We start from the raw sequence: 18,815 nt of genomic DNA on the forward strand, positions 1-18,815 counted from the left end.
TTGACTTTTTGAAGAAATCAATATGTGATATAGCCTACATGCTGTTGTGAACCTGGGAGGTAATGGGATCTTTGCAACGGTTGGCTAACAGGACTCCATGCCTGTCTCTAGTTATTTTTTCTTCACCCTTTTACTTTTTCCTCTCCCTCTGCCTCACTTCACCCTCTGCTTCGCTTCCCTTGATAACACGAACAGACATTATAATGGACAAATGTTAATAATTAATGTCAGAGCAATTGGAGACAATTAAGTGTGTTGACTGGACCATTAATTTTCCTGGGGCTGTTGGTGAGGGAGCAGACGGAGAGAGAGCCCATCTGCAGAGGCAGGCAGACCTCCAATCTTTTTCCTCATTGGTGCACCTGGACAGCTCTAGCCTGGTCAGCCACTCTGCCATCCATCGGCCCCACAAAAGCTACAGGTCTATTATCCTACAAACCAGCCCTGAGTGCTGGCCACTACGTTTATTTTTTATCATAAATCACTGGGAGACTTTCTTGGGGACAGACAGAGCGTCAGTGCAAACGTCACTGAAGCATGTTTCTGCGATTACATCTGTGCAATCCCGTTTCTTTAGTGGCATTTGTGAAGCTACAGTATCTATAAGGCATATCAGCACATGTGATCTGATCTATATGTGAGTTTGTTAGAGGGAAAGAACTGGAGTGTATGATGATTTGTCAGACTGTACTGTATGTCTGTGCTTTTACATTATTTATTGTACATGTATTTATAGTCTCACTGAAATGTTGATCTATTTTAGCTAAGAAATCAATAAATGAATGTTTTTTATTAATGTTTTTATTTGGTCAAAATTGAAATGACCAAAATTAAATAAATAAACAAATAAATTGGCCATGATTCCGCTGTTACAGCACTCCCACATCGGTGCTTTCCAGGAGGTAAGAATTTTTTCTTCAGTATGTGTAATTTTTGTACTGTTGTGGGCGGGCGCAAAAAATAGACACCAGATTATTGATGTTACAGGATTACTCGCTGTTGTGAGTTTTAACGGTCTGGTCTGGTTTGACGGCTTGGCAGCTCCCACAACTGTACCAATAAAAGAGAGACAGCTAGCTAGCTAGACCACTCTTTTGTATAAGATGGGGTGAACACAGCACTGGATGTGAAGAAGCTATTGCGTCAGCAGGTCTTGAAATAACATGAACAAAAGATAAAAACTTGTGGAAATCAATTAGCTTCCACTTCATGAGTAGCAACTAGTTAGCCTAGCTTTCACGAGTGATGGATTTCATGATTCGCTGTTGAGATTCAGTTCCCGTCGGTCAGTTCGGCAGGAAGAATTGGTTCATATAGTTCGTTCATTAGTTTGTTCAGTCGTGTTTCCAGTACAACTTTGTTTAGTGATGAAGCATAATGCACGGTTCTCAGCTCCTCGTTCTCAAACGATCATGCTAACAGTCAACACAACACAGTAGTTCAAGGTAAGTACATAGCTGCAACTTCATGATTATGTAAAATACAACAGTGGCTAATGTGTATACAGTACACCTTGATATTAAATTTACATGCATTGAAGGTAAATAGAGAGTAGACTCCGGCTAAATCAGCTAATTTATTGTCTTCATTTTTTGTTCACTTTCAGCAAGGGCTACTAAATAAAGAAATAAAGACCCAATATGCTGACAAACATGTTTAAAAGCTTGGCAGATATATTGTAACGAACTGGGCCACGTTACTGTTATGTGTGTTATTAAAAAAGAGAGATTAAGCCCAGATACTCAAGTCACTCCATTCATATCTCTCCTGTCAGTCTCGTTCAGTCAGTCACTCCGTTTATTCATCTCAGTCGGTCTCAGTGCATTCGCTCTCAAGATGCATTCACAGACACTCAGGAAGCTAGCACTTAGCTTAACATTCGCTAACACTCTGAAATGAGTGCTTCAACAGAACAGTATCTTTCCTGAGTATCTGTGAACGCATCCTGAGAGATTGGTTGGCTCTCTCAGTCCCTCTTCACCACTCTGATAACGTAACAGTGAACACAGCGAACAAAAGAACGAGAGAGAAGTGAAAAAAAACCATTATGTATCAAATGTAGCATAAACAGCAAAACAATTTCAGTCTGACTTTAACATCAAGTTGGTACATTAGTTGTGTTCATCCTAACAACTCATGTTACTGTTTCTGTTACTGTTTGTGTTACTGTCCCTGTGACAGTTGCTGCCATCCTGCCATCCTAAACACACATGACGGGTTTACCTAACCCCCTTGCACTGTTTTTCTAACGTGTGATTGGCCGACCTTTCCACAGAATGTCAGTTGAGGAGACAGCATGTTAGACTATAATCACACAAGTCTGACCTGACATATCATGACACTCCCTGCCACGGTACCGCCACTCACCACGGCTGGGCACGAGTTGCTAAGCAACAGGCCACAGGAGTGTCGAAGGCTTCGACATGAGGAAAAGCTCGACAGAAATGACAGTGACAAACATGGAGGACCAGGGGGTGACAAGGTGTTCCTCTGTGCAAAAATACACCTCCTCCTCTGTCTAACCTTGTCAGAGACGCCGCTGTCGCTCAGCAGCCCCCCTCATCTCTCTTTCCTTGTTTCTTCCTGTCTCCGGGAATAGTCCCCCAGTCAAAGCATGTGTAAGAGAATTAAACTCGGATGTACTTCAGTTGTTGCGTTGACAGATCAGAGACAGGATCCTTGTTTTAACTTGTACTATTACATAGTGCCTAGTGTTTTCCAGTATCTTTCATGTTTATAGTGTTACCGACTGTGGCAGTGGTTCAGTAGGGAGACCTCAAACGTGATAAAAATGTCACAACAATACCCCAATTCAAAATTTCCATACTAACTGATAGACTAGTGAAATGTGTATGTCAGTATACCTGTAATTTCTATGCTCAAAATATTGACTGAGCCTTTAAACTCTAATTACACATACAATAAATGACTACTCTCATATTTAATTAACTTTTAGTATATTTCAGAAGTGTCTACATTTTACAGTGTCAAGATTGTGTATCTTGGATCTTAAATTTCATACAACCTTCGCCAGACTGATAAGGCTTCCTTGCTTGTCTTTTGTTTGTTTGGTCTGAGCTCATTGACTTCATCTGACAGCCTGGCCTGACCTCAAAAAGCCACTCAGATTGAGCTGGACCGAGACAGAGATGGAAAACGGGGTCACGTCTAATCAACATTGCTGTCATGATTATGTCCAGTTCACTCCAACCTGTAACCAGGCAACAGGCAGGGCTGCCACAAAGCCGATCTGACAGTGGCAGGTAGAGTGAATGTGGAAGCGTGGACAGGAAGCTTGGGCAGGTGGGTGAGGGGGCTGTTTGGCCCAACACAGCCTAGTTCTGTCCAGCCCGTCACACTTGCCCACCCTGGCAGTCTGTACAGGGATCAGCTGTTGCACTGAGAACCACAAGCAAAGGTGGCCACTTTAAACAAAAACATTAGCCCCTATCTTGTTTTGTCCTTGTAGAAAGAGGTAATGCTTTCCACATTATCACTTACTAAGATAAATACGGGTCACGAAAACGTTTTGATCTCATTCCATTAAACAATATCCTTTATTTAGCACCAGGTTGGAGGAGCACAGGAGGTCTACAGAAACCAGACGCAGGCTGGAATTAGGAGTTAAAGCCTTTTCTTTGTAAACGTGGCTACATTCATAAAGCCGTCTGATGTGCAGACATGCTTTAGGCAGCCAGTTTAGAAAAATTATCCAAAAAATGATGTCCCTCTAAACCTTGCTTTCTTTAAAGGAAGTGTTTTAATGACAGCCGCGTTGATTTATACAGTATGTACCTGCTGTGGAGAGTATTTTAGTGTAGCGTAATTATGACATAATTTAAAATTGTTGTATGTAAGTAGGTTCCTCCTTTTTAATGTGACACTAAGCTGAAAATTATGAAGAGGAAAAGACTGCGAATCAACTTTAATATAATGAAACAAAGGTTATATGCAGAGTCAAAATATTTGGACAGAGTTTTATGGTTCTATTTTAACAAATGTGTTTACAGCATGTGTGTAGACTCAGATCTCATCGCAACAGTTTGTCACAATATTAAGACAGCATGACAGTGCTGCTACTTACATCACAGGTGTTGCATTGACAAGTTAAATTTCTGCAATTTTCTTTACTTTTGCACTGCTACTCCTGCTGATGTTTGTATTGGTTAGAGGCTGTCTGTCAGTCCGTTTTGAGCTTTACAAACCTCTGTACCCGGTACTCACACTTTCCAACAATCATTTGGATAAGGAAATTAATAAAAAAATTAATATGTATATTCACATCTTCAAGTAAAACATATTTTTACCTAATATGTGTCTGTTACAGCTACTTTATTAAAGTCAATTTCAAATGAGTAAATTCCTCAAAGCCAAACTTTAATATGATACGTCTTGGATTAGGAAATCTATGCCCATGAAAATCATCAGTATAATTGGTCTTTCTTCTTATTCTTCCTAAAATGGTCAGTAGGAATTAGTAGTGAAAGAAATAAAGTTACACTAATAATGAATTATGCTATGGCAAAGCACCATGTCAATATAGGTCCTGATGAAGACATCACTTACCATGGTCTTCTGCGGACATCATACAGGTCAATCTTGTTGGGTGCTCTCCATGGAGTGGCTTGAGAGAGTAAGAAAGTAAGTTATAGACCGTACAGCGCACTGTAGGATAGTTCAGATCAGATTAGATCAAAGTAATCATAATTTCATTCTGTCTATCGAGTTACCAGTACAGCCATCTGATAAGAGATTGCCAATGTTCTGCCGCCCAGGAGCCCTAGGGTCAATTTAGACTTTATCTTGCAGTCAGTTATAAGGCAGACTGTTGACTCAGTACCCTGCGGCCTACCTGGGTAGTATCGAGTCACTCCTGTGGCACTGCCAAACACCTGCCAGCGCAGAGAGCTGTCCTCCCGACGGTTTTCAATGAAGACCCTTTCCAGGGCCTGGGTCCAATTTAACTCATTTAGGATGACTGGGGCTGTAGAAACACACACAGAGAGAAACACACAAATTCAGACTCACAGTATTGAATAATACTCTTTCCAAATTAACAAGTTTTCACAGAAAAAGCTTATTTTACAAAAAGAGCAGATAAGTTTCACCCAGATTTTAATGTACCCATGCATCCTAAAAGTGTTTTATGATTCCTGCTGCAAATGGATACTATTGACCCTGGTTTTTGGTAAATTAGGTCCTTTTGCAATGAGCACAACTCAGAATATGCTTCTGGGTATGAAAAATACAGAGAAAATATTGAGAGAAAATGCAAATGAGTTACTGATTATGTGCTATAGTCCCTCACAGTAAGAACAGAAAAGCAATAAATGCCTAAACGACAGACTGCTTGCCCTGAAAATAGTTTTTTTTTTAATAATCCGATTTTCAAGTTTTGTATTACTCATTTTATTCCACCTGTTTTTTTCATATGCAAAATAAACACAGATAAATTCATTTATATATTAATACAAAGTGAAATACCAAGCCATAAATATAATGTAGGTAAAATACAAAACACACTTTTTCTCTGATAGTAACCTAAAGGTCAACTCTCCATACTGAACAACCTTGTCCATGGCGGCAGCAGTGAGCGGAGTACGTAAGAGCGGATGTATGCAGGCAGCTCAGCCAGCGGTAACCGTCTGAGCAGGGCATCAGTCTAATCTGGTTGATCTCTGAGGATGAATCTAAGAAGACCTTGGAAGAGGTCATGTGTCACTCGCAGCATGTGGAGGCAGTCACTTCTGGGTTTTTGATAGCAGAGAAAGACAAACTATTTTTGCAAATGTCCATGGATGTGTGTGTGTGTGTGTGTGTGTGTGTGTGTGTGTGTGTGTGTGTGTGTGTGTGCGAGTGTTAGAGGATTTATGATTGTTTGGTGAGTGTAAGAGAAGAGAGGAGAGAGAGGTGAACAAAGACAGAAAATGAACTGGTCTGCTTGTGCATGCGAAGCTAAACCCATCAACGTGTGTGTTTTGAGTTAAAGCGTAAGGTCACAGATATATCTCACAGGTCAGCAGTACTCTGTGAAATGGATTTATGGTTGTGGGGAGAAGTATTCATCATCTAGTCAACAAGAAGTGGAATAACACGCCGTTGGTGGCAGTGGAATAACACTACGTCAACATGTCTTGTCTAACCTCGTAACTTATAGTGTATTTACACTGTCCTTACTCATTTTCCTTCAATTTAGATGCAGATGACATTTTTTCCATCCTTATAGAATGAAACAATATGCATCCACACACACACACACATGCACAAAAACCACACACAAACCAAAAATGCTGCCAGTCTGTGTTTAATAGCTAAGCTGAAGTCAGAAGATGGGAAGTGCAATCAGAGGTTTAATAGCCACCTGATTAAAGAGGAAACAAGACGAGGCGCTGAGCTGAGGAGAACTTCACTCGCTCCTCTGATTTAATTACTCAGCCAACCAAAGCTAGATAAGCCTCTGAACCGACAAGTCCAGCTTTTCTCAACTCCTCGTTTGAATTTCACACAAATAAACGATCATTATCCACTTTTCCCATGCTTTTCAATTACCGCTCAGTCGTTGACGAGCTGTCAGTTTAGAGGTAAGAATTATGCTACTAACCTTCCTCTCACACACCAATCACCTAATTGTCTGTAAGCCTAAAACCTTCACAATCACAGTGACATTATAAAAAAATTATATATATATGTTGTTTCTAGTTTTTGAGCAAAATGCTCAGTCCCACACTGCCAAACTCTCTAAATGTGTAGCTCAAAACAAAAGCCTTGTTTCATTACTCTCTTGTATCCTGTAAAACAAATGCAAACAAACACGCACACGCTCTCACTACAGCAGCACTAAGCAGTGTCTGGAGGATAGGAATATATAAAAGCCAAATGCTGCCATCACCAAGGGGAGCTCCTCAAAATGTTTTTCTCAAAATTCATAGACATAAACAAAAAAGGAAGACTGGAGGAGGATAGAGGCAGCCCTACAGATGATGATAAACATAAAACCCAGAGAGAGGGGGAGGGCGATTGATGGAAACCAACACAGAAATTAACACAAATGAATGGCTGCTTTCATACCCAAAAAGCCAATTTCGCGCCCATGAGGAAAGGAGAGAATAAAAACAAAAAACAAACTTCACTTTAAACTGCTGAAGGATAATTGCAGATTCTAGGACATGATTATGGTCAAATATTGATTAGTTTACATTTTTTCACAATATGTAATAGACATCAGAACATGGCTCATTTTGGTTTATTCATCATGCCAGTCTCATGCTTTATCAACTCTCTATTGTGCAGTTATTTGGTGACAAACTTAACTGCATTGTACCAGAATTCGAAAGCAAAACAGCTTTATGTTCTCTCACAATACAATGTAGAGGACAGCCTGTTCATTGTCTTTATTTTCAAGGAGGTAGGAAGACAGACTTGTTTTTCTATTTCAGGGACAAACCCTTCTTGAATTCCAGAGACATTGGATGAGTGTCTCACCCCAGGACCTACATGAGCTGAACTCTTGCCCAAGAGGGTGTCTGACAACATGACACTGGGCAGAATCCAACACTATGTTAAAACTCTTGGAAAACCAGATGGCTGACAAAATAACTAAAATTAACAACTGGACTAAGAGCATTTGGATGACCTTCATGTCATTTGAACCAGACAACTCTATATTAAACATGGACAGAAAAATCCCTTTTTGGGTCCTGCTTATTGCCAGACCCCTGTTGTAAAATTCAAAGGACATTCTTTAGTGAGCTTTCACCAAGTAAACCCTTATTGTAGCCAAATCTGAATTTCACTGAAATTAAATGTATTAAAATAATAATAATAAATAAATAAAATAAATAAGTGAGACAATAAGTATCATTTGTACCATTTTGACCATTAGATTTCAAACTTATCGCAGTTGCTCCCGTGATCAGATTCATTTCAATGAGAGCGGTCACTTTATTTCACTGATATTTTGTTGGATTATCAGGGAACCAAAATGTGTATTTCAGTTTCATCTGGGCCATGCAATACTCTGTGGTCAAAGAGCCATCTGATTAATGTGTAAAAAGCATTATCCTTTAAGCATGAGCTATCGCAGCAGGTTGCTACAGCAGCAGCCTGTGTGCTGTGAAGTCCTGGGGACTCTTATCTGGGAAAGCACTGGGTCTGTAATGATAGCTGTCCCAGACAGGCCAAGGGCAAAGAGACATCCTGAGACCTCTGTGTAAAACTAGCACCATCTCCGCTACCTTGACGAACATCAAGGTATTAACCAAACTCTGGCTATGCAAGAATGATTATCAGTCACATCGTTTCCTAGGGCTACACACACACACACACACACACACACACACACACACACACACACACACACACACACATTAACTCAACAGCTGAAATGTGCTAGCTACTGTATGTTTCCTTAATGTTTGTGTATTCATGATGCATCTACTGGTGGTGGAGATGGTGTTTGTGAGTGTTTATTCACACACAAAGACTGGCCAGTCTGAGTCTTTGACTCAAAGGTAACAAGACAGAAAAATCTGTACATTTGTTTGCCAACTGAAACCAAACCAGTCACAAGCAGATGTGAGCCACCTCTACTGTCAATCCAATTCTGCAAACACACAGGTACACACACACTAACACACATCTGCAGGTGATCTCTGCAGAAAAAACAGCCACATCAGAGATAAGAGAACACAGCAAACTAATTCTCTTTGATTTATTCGGTTAGGATATGCCGTGACTTCTTTGGACAGTTGATAAAAAGACAAATTTCCCCTGGGGGGGAAATATGCTCACACAGGCAGACAGGGCCGAGCGCTGAGTTGGGCTCATCTTTCACGTGAAACGCACTTCTCTGTGATATCTTTAAAAGGTAATTCATCAGTCGCCGCTCCCCTGACATTTAGAGCACCCTTGGCTTTGCCCCTTTATGGAGCAAGACTGCACACCAAGTAGGGACCCCCCACCCCCACCCCACAAACCCTCATACACACATTATTCACACTGATAAACCCAAGATAAAGAGCCATCCAAACCTATCTGTGCCTTATGCCTTATATTAATCCAACATTAGAGAAATTGGTACATGCATTTACTGTACACACAGCACAGAAGAAAAAAAAACACGGCACACTGGCCTGTAATATATCATAGTGGAACACAAGTGGTCCCTCATAAGAAATCCATAATGGTAATGGAGCTAAAGCCATTAGCCGAGTCCCTTTGAAGAGTCATAACTATTATCGCTGTCATCGCCATAATGCGTTTACATATTCTACTTTTAAGTGGTAGTGATGCAGTTTAATCCTGGCGTTACTTAGAGACAGGCAGGGTAATACAGGCAAATACAGCTTGTTTTGAATGTTAGTCAATTACCAACTATAATGCATGTAGTTATATATTAAAGGGATGTTTTTTTATATGCTTTATACCTCACTGAAAATGTACAGCTGTCCTTTCTTTGGCTCTAAACAGACAGACTAATATAAATTGTATAAGAAAACTACTGGTCTGATTTCTCCTAAAAGGGTCACTCTATTTATAAAAAGATGTTTTTCACTTACCCTTGTGGTGCTGAGCCATGCAGACTGATAGTTTAACATGTCTACATTTTGAGTTAACCAACTCTTATGTTTTTCCCTTCACCCCAAAACAATGGAGGTGTGTGAAGTTTTAGTGTGTGATGCTCAGTGATATTTCTAAAAAAAATCCATCCACAACATATCTTTCCAGAAACAATATCCCAGTTACTGGGGCCTCGCTGTTTTCAAAAACATTAAAGGTAAGTGAGAAAATGTCTTTTTGTAATTTGAGTGAACAAACACAAGCAGTTTGAAAAACCATTCTTTGATTTTTCTGTATGTACTTCACACACTTTGCCTTTCTCTATTGTTAACCCAATTTCTTCTGCATCTACCCCCGCCTCTCTCTCTCTCCTGTTTCCTCCTTGTCTCCCCTTCATTCCTCTTCCTTCAGGGCTGCTTTGTGGCCTGGCTGAGTGTTAAAGAGCCTGAACCTTAAACCTTTCATCCTGCAGAGGAAAAGGCAGCTACAGGAACTGGCAGCAGCTCACACATCCACAAAAAAAAGCAACAAAGTCTGAGCCTTCTCAAAGAAAGCTGTCTTTTTGTACCATTGGTTAAGAAAAATAAGATCCAGAAGACACAGTATAACCTAATTTGTAGTTGACTTTACAAAACACTATTAGGTTACTTGTCAGAGAATTCCCTGGCAACTGAAACAGTTGCATTAACTAATTATAATTAAAACTGTTTCACTGAGGAATAGCATTTAGTGTGAGCGCATTTGCCATCGAGGAACTCCATTTTGCCAAATGGTAATCTCAAACTGTGAAAGGAGGAAACAAATGGAAATGTATCTTAGGAGGGATGATTATTCAATATAGAGAATAAGACAGAAGAGAGATATTTCACCAGACCTCCAGAGTGCTCCTCCAAATATTTTTTCTAATTAAAGAAGAGCAGTAAATAACAAACACATGAAATGTAATTTCTGAGCCTGGTGGTGAGTGAAGTGGAGTTTGTTGTGTTGACTGTTCTAATTAGTGTGTGGGTAAATGATAGTGCCCCTTCACTAGGCACACACTATAGTGGTGGATGGGTGACGGGCAGAGTAAAAGATGGAGTCTGTAAAGTCAAGACTGACAGAAATATAGCCTACAGTGTTTATAATGTCTTTTTTCCCTTTTGGTTTAACTTTAAATCCCTTTCTTTGCACTTTCTCTTGCTTTCTTTCTTTCTTCCTTTCTTTCTCCACAAATCCCTCTTGCTTTTTTCCACACATTTAAATCTGGCTTGATGTTGAGAGGGGCTGAGTTGATCTCCAGCGTGGCGTGAGTTAGTTGACAGGGAAGCTTCCTCCATTGGAGGAACCTGAGGCATATGAAAGGAATACAGGCTGCATGTACTCTATGTGCACACACACACACACACACACACACCCGCCATTTATTTAACTGAAGCAAATTTCAATATTCACAGCTTGTGACTTCAAGATGACAAATGTAGTGTTACTGTAGAAATGGCAATAGCAAATACTGTGGTAAAGTGGGAACAGTCACTAATTGGAGCCACAGCCAATAAAATGAGTAAAAACCACAACGCATTCATTCATCTTATTACTACTTTTACTTCTTTTTGTGAACAGACCTGAGTCTGAAGATGTGCCTTTGTCGTCTGAGTCCCATTTGAGCGGACTTCTCTTCAAATCCATTTTAGAGACATCAGAGATAGTTATATTCAAATGAAACCCTGCAGATGTAAATCTTTCTCTCCTTTTCAATCCTTAATGATTCACCTCGCGTTATTCTTGCTGCACCTGATGTAAATATCCTTTAGGCAGGGTAGAGCACTGCCTATTTTATATTCAGCCAAATCAACCACTCTTAGCAAGGCCTAGCAGTCCTGTTCAGTGTTGATTCTGTACTACACAGTCGTGTACTCCGTCTGGTGGTGCAGGAGTAGAAACTCCTCAGTATTTAAGGTGAAACCTGAAATTTCCTCAAGCGTTTGTGGTGAACCAGTCTTTGTGTGTCTAACTCATGACTGAGTCAGTATGCAGCCCCCAGGTCTGGCCCTTCTGGACAGCAAGGTACTTGAAGCTGTCCACCCTCACCATTGAGGACATGTTGATATTGAGCAGGGACTAGTTGCTTCCTTGCTTCTTCCCAATGATGAGCTGCTTAGTCTTGCTGACATTCAGAAGTAGGTTGTTGTCCTGACAGCTGTGGGTCAGGTCCTCTACTTCCTTCACGTAGGCCTTTTCATTATATGATCAGGCCCACCACAGCTGTGTCACCAACAAAGTTGATGATGGTGTTGGAGTTGAAAGTGGCTACACAGTCCTCTGTGTACAGGGAGGACAACAGAAGCTCTGCGGTGCTCTGGTATTAAGGATGAGGGTAGATGAGGTGTGTCTTCTTACCCTCAGCACCTGGGGTCTGCCTGTTTGGAAGTCAAGGATCCATCCCAGGGGTCCTTGAGCTTTGTGACAAGCCTGGTGGAGGGAACTATGGTGCTAAACACTGAACTGTAGTCAATGAACAGTAGTCTCATATATCTTCCTTTCTTGTTCAGGTGAGACAGGATAGTGTGGAGGATGTGTGCTATGGCATCTTTTGTTGATCGGTTGGAACAATAGGCAAACTGTAAAGTGTCCAGTATGCAGAGTAGTGAGGAGAAGATGTACTCCTTTATCAGCTGTTCACAGCTTTTCACTACAGAGGTGAGTGTCACTGGATGGTAGACCTTCATGCAGGCTGGTCTTGTTTTCTTGGGCACAGGAATGATGATGGACTTCTTGAAACACAAGGGTATGACAGACTGAGCAAGGGACAGGTTGAATATCATTGTGAACAGTGGTGCTAGTTGGTCAGCATGTAGTTTGAGGACCCATCCACTGATACTGTCTTTTTTGATGTTCACACGCTTGAAATTCCTTCTAACATCACGCTCAGAAAGGCTGATAGGTGTAAAAGGTGCACCCATCCATCCTTAACCTCAGTTTCAGCTGTTTTTGCTTGCTGGCCGGCCTCAAAGTGAGCATAAAAGTTGGGGGTGGGCTGTCACAGTTCTTAGGCCTTACCACATGCTTCTGGGATTGCCCTCCTGGAATAGTAATTCCACTCTCTTCCCACAGCCCCTTTTTGCCTCCTTTACTTCTCTTTTTACATTGTAGGGTACTGCTGTCAATTGTGCATTTTCCAGACTGTAGCCCTAAGTTGTAGGCAGCAGTGTTTGTTTTTAAGGCACCCCACATGGTTCTGGTTATCCATGGTTTCTGGTGGTGAGTTAACTGTAGTTTTAGGTACAGTAGCGTTTGTTGTTTCACAAATAAATGCACCGCAGACTCAGCGAATGCATCAATGTCATCGGTGACATTGACAGTGGTGTCCTGGAACATGGTCTAGACTGTGTTGTGTAGTGCAGCCTGGAGGGCGGAGTCCGATTGGCCTGATCATTTCCTGACCTTTCACGTTACTTCAACCTCAACCTTGACTGGCGATGTAGCAAAGTTAGCAGGAGGAAAGGTTACAAAGTGGCGAGTTGACCACTTTCCTATCCTGATGAGTGAGTCTTAGTCTATATAATCTATGTATGTTTTCATTGTCTAATATTCTTCACAAAAAGCATAACTAAAATTGCAAACATGAATGCAAAGAGCATAAATATGCATACATTTAGCGGCGCTAATGTAAAGGCGACTGAATAGGTCAGAACAGATCTCTATATGCTGTATCAGGTGCACTGAATTTTCCATTGCACATTACATACAACCCATGCAATTTGCTCTTTACAAAGGTGAAATGGATGATTTTTTTGCCAGGGGCGCCCCAGAGGGGATCCGACCACAGACCAGAGAGTGCTGTAGCAAGATGAAGCATTCAAAGGGCAGCGAGTACAAGCTTGCTCCTGCTTTACTGTAGGTACTGATTTTCCACTCTTGTTAATTTAAGTATCACAAATAATTAAATGTTTTAGCCTATTATGTAGTTTATACATTATGCACACTTTACATTACATATTTGTGCTAAATGTCTATTTTTGCACATTATATCTATAAGACAGCAAACCAATACAACACTTTCAAAACATCTACATACCTACACATTACAAAGTAAACAAATAAAATAATGTCTAAAAATACTCAAATTCACAATCAAATATTAATATTCACAATCACATGTTTTTTAAATTATATAATTGAATATAGAATATTAATTGACAGCACTATTGCATCGACGACCAACTTAGTCTACCCTCTGATCTATCTGTTTAGTAGCCAAAGTCTCAAAGTCTAGAAAAATCAGTCTCAAAACTTAAGGTAAATTTTGAAAATGTTGGCATTGTGTAAAGCATACCTGGTTTTTCATTAGTGACCTAAAACATGTAGTCATAAAACTATGTCAAGAGAAGTGGCAGAAATCAGGCGGGCAAATATAAGAAGGGTGGTAGTGATCTGTGTGTGTGTGTGTGTGTGTGTGTGTGTGTGTGTGTGTGTGTGTGTGTGTGTGTGTGTGTGTGTGTGTGTGTGTGTGTGCGTGTGCATGTGTGGCGGGTGGTTTAATCACTCCATGCAAAACATTTAAGCTCCATCCATTCTTTCATCTGCACACACAGTTAGCCAGTCGTCACCATTCATTTCTGATAAGCAAGTTTCTCACAGTGCCTGACTACAATAGGAAACTGACAACATGATGTTAGGCCGCTGGAAAGGGCGCTGTATGCAGCGTAATTAAACTTTAAATTTAATGAAAGGACATCACATATTCATTGGTGGTTTTCTTTACTACTTGATGGGACCCACGGCTGCTTATTTTCATACAAATAGTAATGCAGTAATACACTATTTGTATACTATACACACATTTATTACTACCTTTTAAAAAAAAGTTATAATGTACATGCGACTGTAGAATGACCCAATCTAGCTTAGTAGCCTCCATCTGCAATAACAACTTGGTCCATTTACTAGAGAGATTCCCCTGAATCTAAAATATAGTCGCCAAAGAATAATTTGTGTATTCCCTCGCTGTTTTCATCCTTATTTGTCAGTGATTATATACCCAAAGCTGTTCCCCTGCAATTATTCAGCAAATCCCTGCCTCTTCCTCACCATTTCTGTAACATTCACAGGGGGAATAAAACCTGTTTCTCCATGGATGATACCACCCACATCAATTTATTCCTCTGTGGCTGTGTTGCAATGTCCATTCTGTAATAAGCAATGATAATTAGAAGAAAACTGTATGAATATTTGACCTAAGCTAATTAGAAAGTTTGCAGACTTGGCAGCAGGAATCAGCAGTGGGATAATGAATCATAAAATGGTTCATTACTGCGCTCAGGGAACACTCTCAATCTCAATAAACGGACATGGGGCCTAGCAGACAAATCAAACCAGGACGCATACACTGCCTCATTTAGCTGCTGAAAGGATCACAATATAAAAAAGGAAAAAAAAGAGACCGCTTCTTTTGCTCTAAATGGTTTCTATTATTAAAGTGTCTCTTCTCCTTCACTTTCCTGTTGCTTCTCTTCTTTCTATCTTTCCTTCTATCTGTGCTTCTCTCTCAGTCCATCTCCAAGGACACCCATTTTGCTGTGACTCTCAATTCATACTGCCATTTTCTGGAAAACAGTCAATTCATTCAGTGCATTAACAATGTCTACAAATCAAAGCACAAGTGCTAATAAACAACACTTGAGAATTGCACAACTGTTGAATATTGTGTTGTACTTTGGACTGTGCTCCATTCTTCCTACGGCTTTCTTTTCTCTGCCTTTCCTCCGGCCTCCCCCTGAGGAACCACGGCTGCATCTACCCACTCACACTGCTTCTCTTCAGCTAATCCTAACCCCACAGACATACTGTGGATCCAGACCTCTCCAGACCCAGAGGACAACAAGCCGCCCACATTACATCCTCTCCAAGGCACCCTGCAGTCTCCCACTGGTGGGACCAGTGCAGAACATGACATAGAGATAATAATCCAATTCCACCATCTCTTTAAAGCAAATGAAGCTCCTGTGACTTCTGCTTGTTGTAATTTTTTCCTCAATATAATAATATCTACATTTGCGTATGGGAAATTTGGTTTAGCTGTCTTTATTGTATGTTTCGGCTGCAACCTGTTTTTTTTGTTTTTGTTTTTTTAAATCACTGTTTATTCATCAACGTCGACTAAAACACAGCACACTTGTTCATGATGGAGTTGGCACAAAATCTACAGTTGGCAATCTCAGCACAGCAGACTGCGCAATGGGAGCAAACTAAACAACATCAATAGTAAACATTTTCCACAGAAGAGAAATGAAAAAAACTAATTCCATGCACTGTACCACTCTACTCCTCTAGTCTCCACCAGGCTCAATCAAGAGGCCTTTATTCTCTGACTCATATCTTCAGACAGGGGAACCAGAGCTGGCACGAATTGGCTCTGGGAACAATGTGCAGGCCTGATTGCTCTATTGTGAGTTGGCTGTGGCCTTTGACATCTCCACCTGAACCAAGAGTGTCTAATTCTGACAAGATTTGTCTGGAGACACAGTTGGGGGGCATTGTTACAGACAGGTGCCATACACTGCCTGTTCAACAATGAAGCCGAAGAAGCTAGACAATAAAAGGAAATAAAAAAATTGCCTCTGTGGAAATGACTGTCTGTCTGCACATGCTCTGGTTTTTGAGTCTTTAAAAAGGCAGACAGAGAGTGTCCGAAAGGTTAGAGGTGGATAACAGAGGGAACACGCCAAGCGAAATCAGAATCCTGGAAGGTACATGTGTTCCCTTTTGTCCATTTGGCAGCTGCAGAGTAAGGAGGGTGTTATGTCTGCAGGGCAGCACGGTGCCAGGCAGGAAGGGCAAGGTCCATGAGCGGGGGAGTCCATGGCCATATAGAAAAAAAAATACAGTAGAGATCTGGTGTGAGAGAGCATCTGTCATCTAGAATCATGTTAGTGTGCCAAATGCTGGCTAAAATAGAAGGAGGGAGAGATTGAGCTAACACGCTGAGAAAGAGGGGAGAGGTCAATTTAGAACGGAAGAATGTCATCTATCCACTGCCCAGTGGTCCGCATGAAAAATTTGTGGAGCTTTCTTGGAACATGCATGGTAAACGAAAACCTGCTGACAGTAGGCTCCTTATGTACATTACACTATATATTACCAATTCATTTTTTCTCATTACCATTTTACGATTTGCTTGTAAGGGAAACAGCCAACATCACCAAGTTCAATAATGTAAATACCAATAACAGGTTGTGTGCTACAGTGTTGACTGACAATAAATGTTAAATATTGTATTGTAGTAGCTAATGGGGTGATATGGGGATAGAGGTGTGTGTTTGGATATGATTTGGCACACATTTTGTTCCAGTTCCAAAAAATGGGGGTGAGGTCTAATTTATCGGTTTCTCCTAGCTTTAGAGTGTAGTCAGTGTTCATGATGCCGTTGATCACATGCATTTAAGAACCTATTTCTGTGTGGTTATCAGTTTGTTTGTGTGCACTATATACACTTTTTTGTAATTAGTTGTTTTTAAAGGTGTTACACCATGCTCATCTTTGGCCATATAAAGAAAATGCAGTTTGCACTCATACACTGGTCAGGAGGCAGCTCTGCGCCTTTTACTGTAGAGGCTAAATTTAGTTAATGTGTTAATACGTGTATTTTATAATTCAAATAATCATATATGTAGTGCCAGTCACTCACCTTTACACCAGAGCACTAATAAAAAACAAGTATGCTTGTATACTCACAGCCTTTGTATATGTCTGTAGGAATCTGGACCGCACTGGAGGAGTAGTTGACCTTGTTTTTAAAATTGGGATCTTCCACAAATTCCAGCTCCAAAGAGGTCGAGGTCTCCAGCGGGCTCTCCTCTTCTCCATCCTCTGTCTGTAGACACACGCATGCACACGCACCCACACACCACACAAATATGAGTGAGCATACAAATGAAAACAAGTGGAAAGAGAAATGTGCAAACATAGCGCCGCATTCTTTCATCAACCGAAACCTTTACAGTGCAATCTGTGGCACTGGTACATTCAAATTTACATCTACACAAACACATTCTCTTTGTCTCCTACTCTCTTCTGACTCACATATTAAGTCACATAACATTTGGATAATGTTGAGCACAAAAGTAGCAATCATTCCGCCTTTTGTCTGCTTACAGATTTAGGTGGTTCGACTCTCCCTCTCATCAGAGAACAACAGCAGGTATCAGAGCAGACACCAAACAGAGACTCATTAGTACCCAAGATGACTATCACAGACACATGAGGTGTCATACAAATTAACCCCAACAATAACTAGCAACTAACACCACTTAATCACTGTTTAGTCTCCCACCCATTTGAATGATAACATATTTCATAACAGACTGTCTCATCATCTTTAATGTTGTGTCTGTCGCCTGTGATTGTCTAAATTAAAAAACTGTGCTAATACTGGATCTTTCGTATGTGCTTTGGCTCTTTTTTCCAGTTTCAGTCTTGCCATTGTAGATAATGAGAAAGCCAGGCACACATACTGCATTAGGAAAGTGTCAGATATCAAAGAAAGTTTGAAGATAAAAAGCAAAACTGACATTTAAGCTTTTTATCTTTATAAGTTATCAATGGAGGACAATCTGTGCCTGTTCTGATCTGTTCTGTGATCTGTTCTGTGATCTTTTCTGATCTGTGCCACAGGAGGAACTGATTGTGGGATGTAAAAAAAAAGGAAGCAAGATATAACCCCACTCTCTTTCGTCAGTTTATTAGCTTATTCTTGATCTCATTTAAGTTTCTTTCCTTTTTGTGCTCACTAAAACCCTGTTAGATGCATTCTTAGAAAGCAACACATACTATAGTAGGTCACATTTATGGATCAACATTCATAAATGAAAACGTAGGTTGGTTCATGGTTGAATCTTTGTTAACTAAACACAATTTAATTAATGTGTGCTCATGCACCAAGCTCTTTGATACACTGCCATACAGAAGTAGCCCTTAGCGCAGTCTGGCATCATGCTTCTATCATTCTTCCTTTTATTAGTCATCCTTCATTAGCCTTAATTCATTGAATATTTGTAAAACAAAACTCATATTTCAGATCATTCCTCATGCTTTCTGACTGCGTAAAAGCAGAATATTTATTTTTCAAAATGAACCTCTACTGAGTGCAGTAAACCTGCAACTGCATTACACAGTTTTCATATTAATAAAGCAGCATGGGTTAATTAGATCTGACATGATAAAAACTGTTTGTTTTTTGCTAAATTAAATCAAAAACCCCATAACCATGGCAGCAATTG

General features: G+C 40.4%; 1 protein-coding gene across 1 annotated transcript in view; it reads right to left on the minus strand.

Moving 5' to 3' along the window:
* Positions 1–17,503, minus strand: part of cacna2d2a (calcium channel, voltage-dependent, alpha 2/delta subunit 2a) — a 50,500-nt gene extending 32,997 nt beyond the window's left edge. Inside the window, exons 1-3 of the mRNA XM_053315540.1 lie at positions 17,272–17,503; positions 4,853–4,984; positions 4,567–4,624 (exon numbers count right to left, since the gene is read on the minus strand). Of these exons, the coding sequence (XP_053171515.1) occupies positions 4,567–4,624; positions 4,853–4,984; positions 17,272–17,503 (422 nt within the window). The remainder of the gene's footprint in view (positions 1–4,566; positions 4,625–4,852; positions 4,985–17,271) is intronic.
* Positions 17,504–18,815: the final 1,312 nt, after the last annotated feature.

The sequence above is a fragment of the Scomber japonicus genome, chromosome 3 (genome assembly GCF_027409825.1).
Source record: "Scomber japonicus isolate fScoJap1 chromosome 3, fScoJap1.pri, whole genome shotgun sequence".
In the NCBI taxonomy this organism is placed as follows: Eukaryota; Metazoa; Chordata; class Actinopteri; order Scombriformes; family Scombridae; genus Scomber; species Scomber japonicus.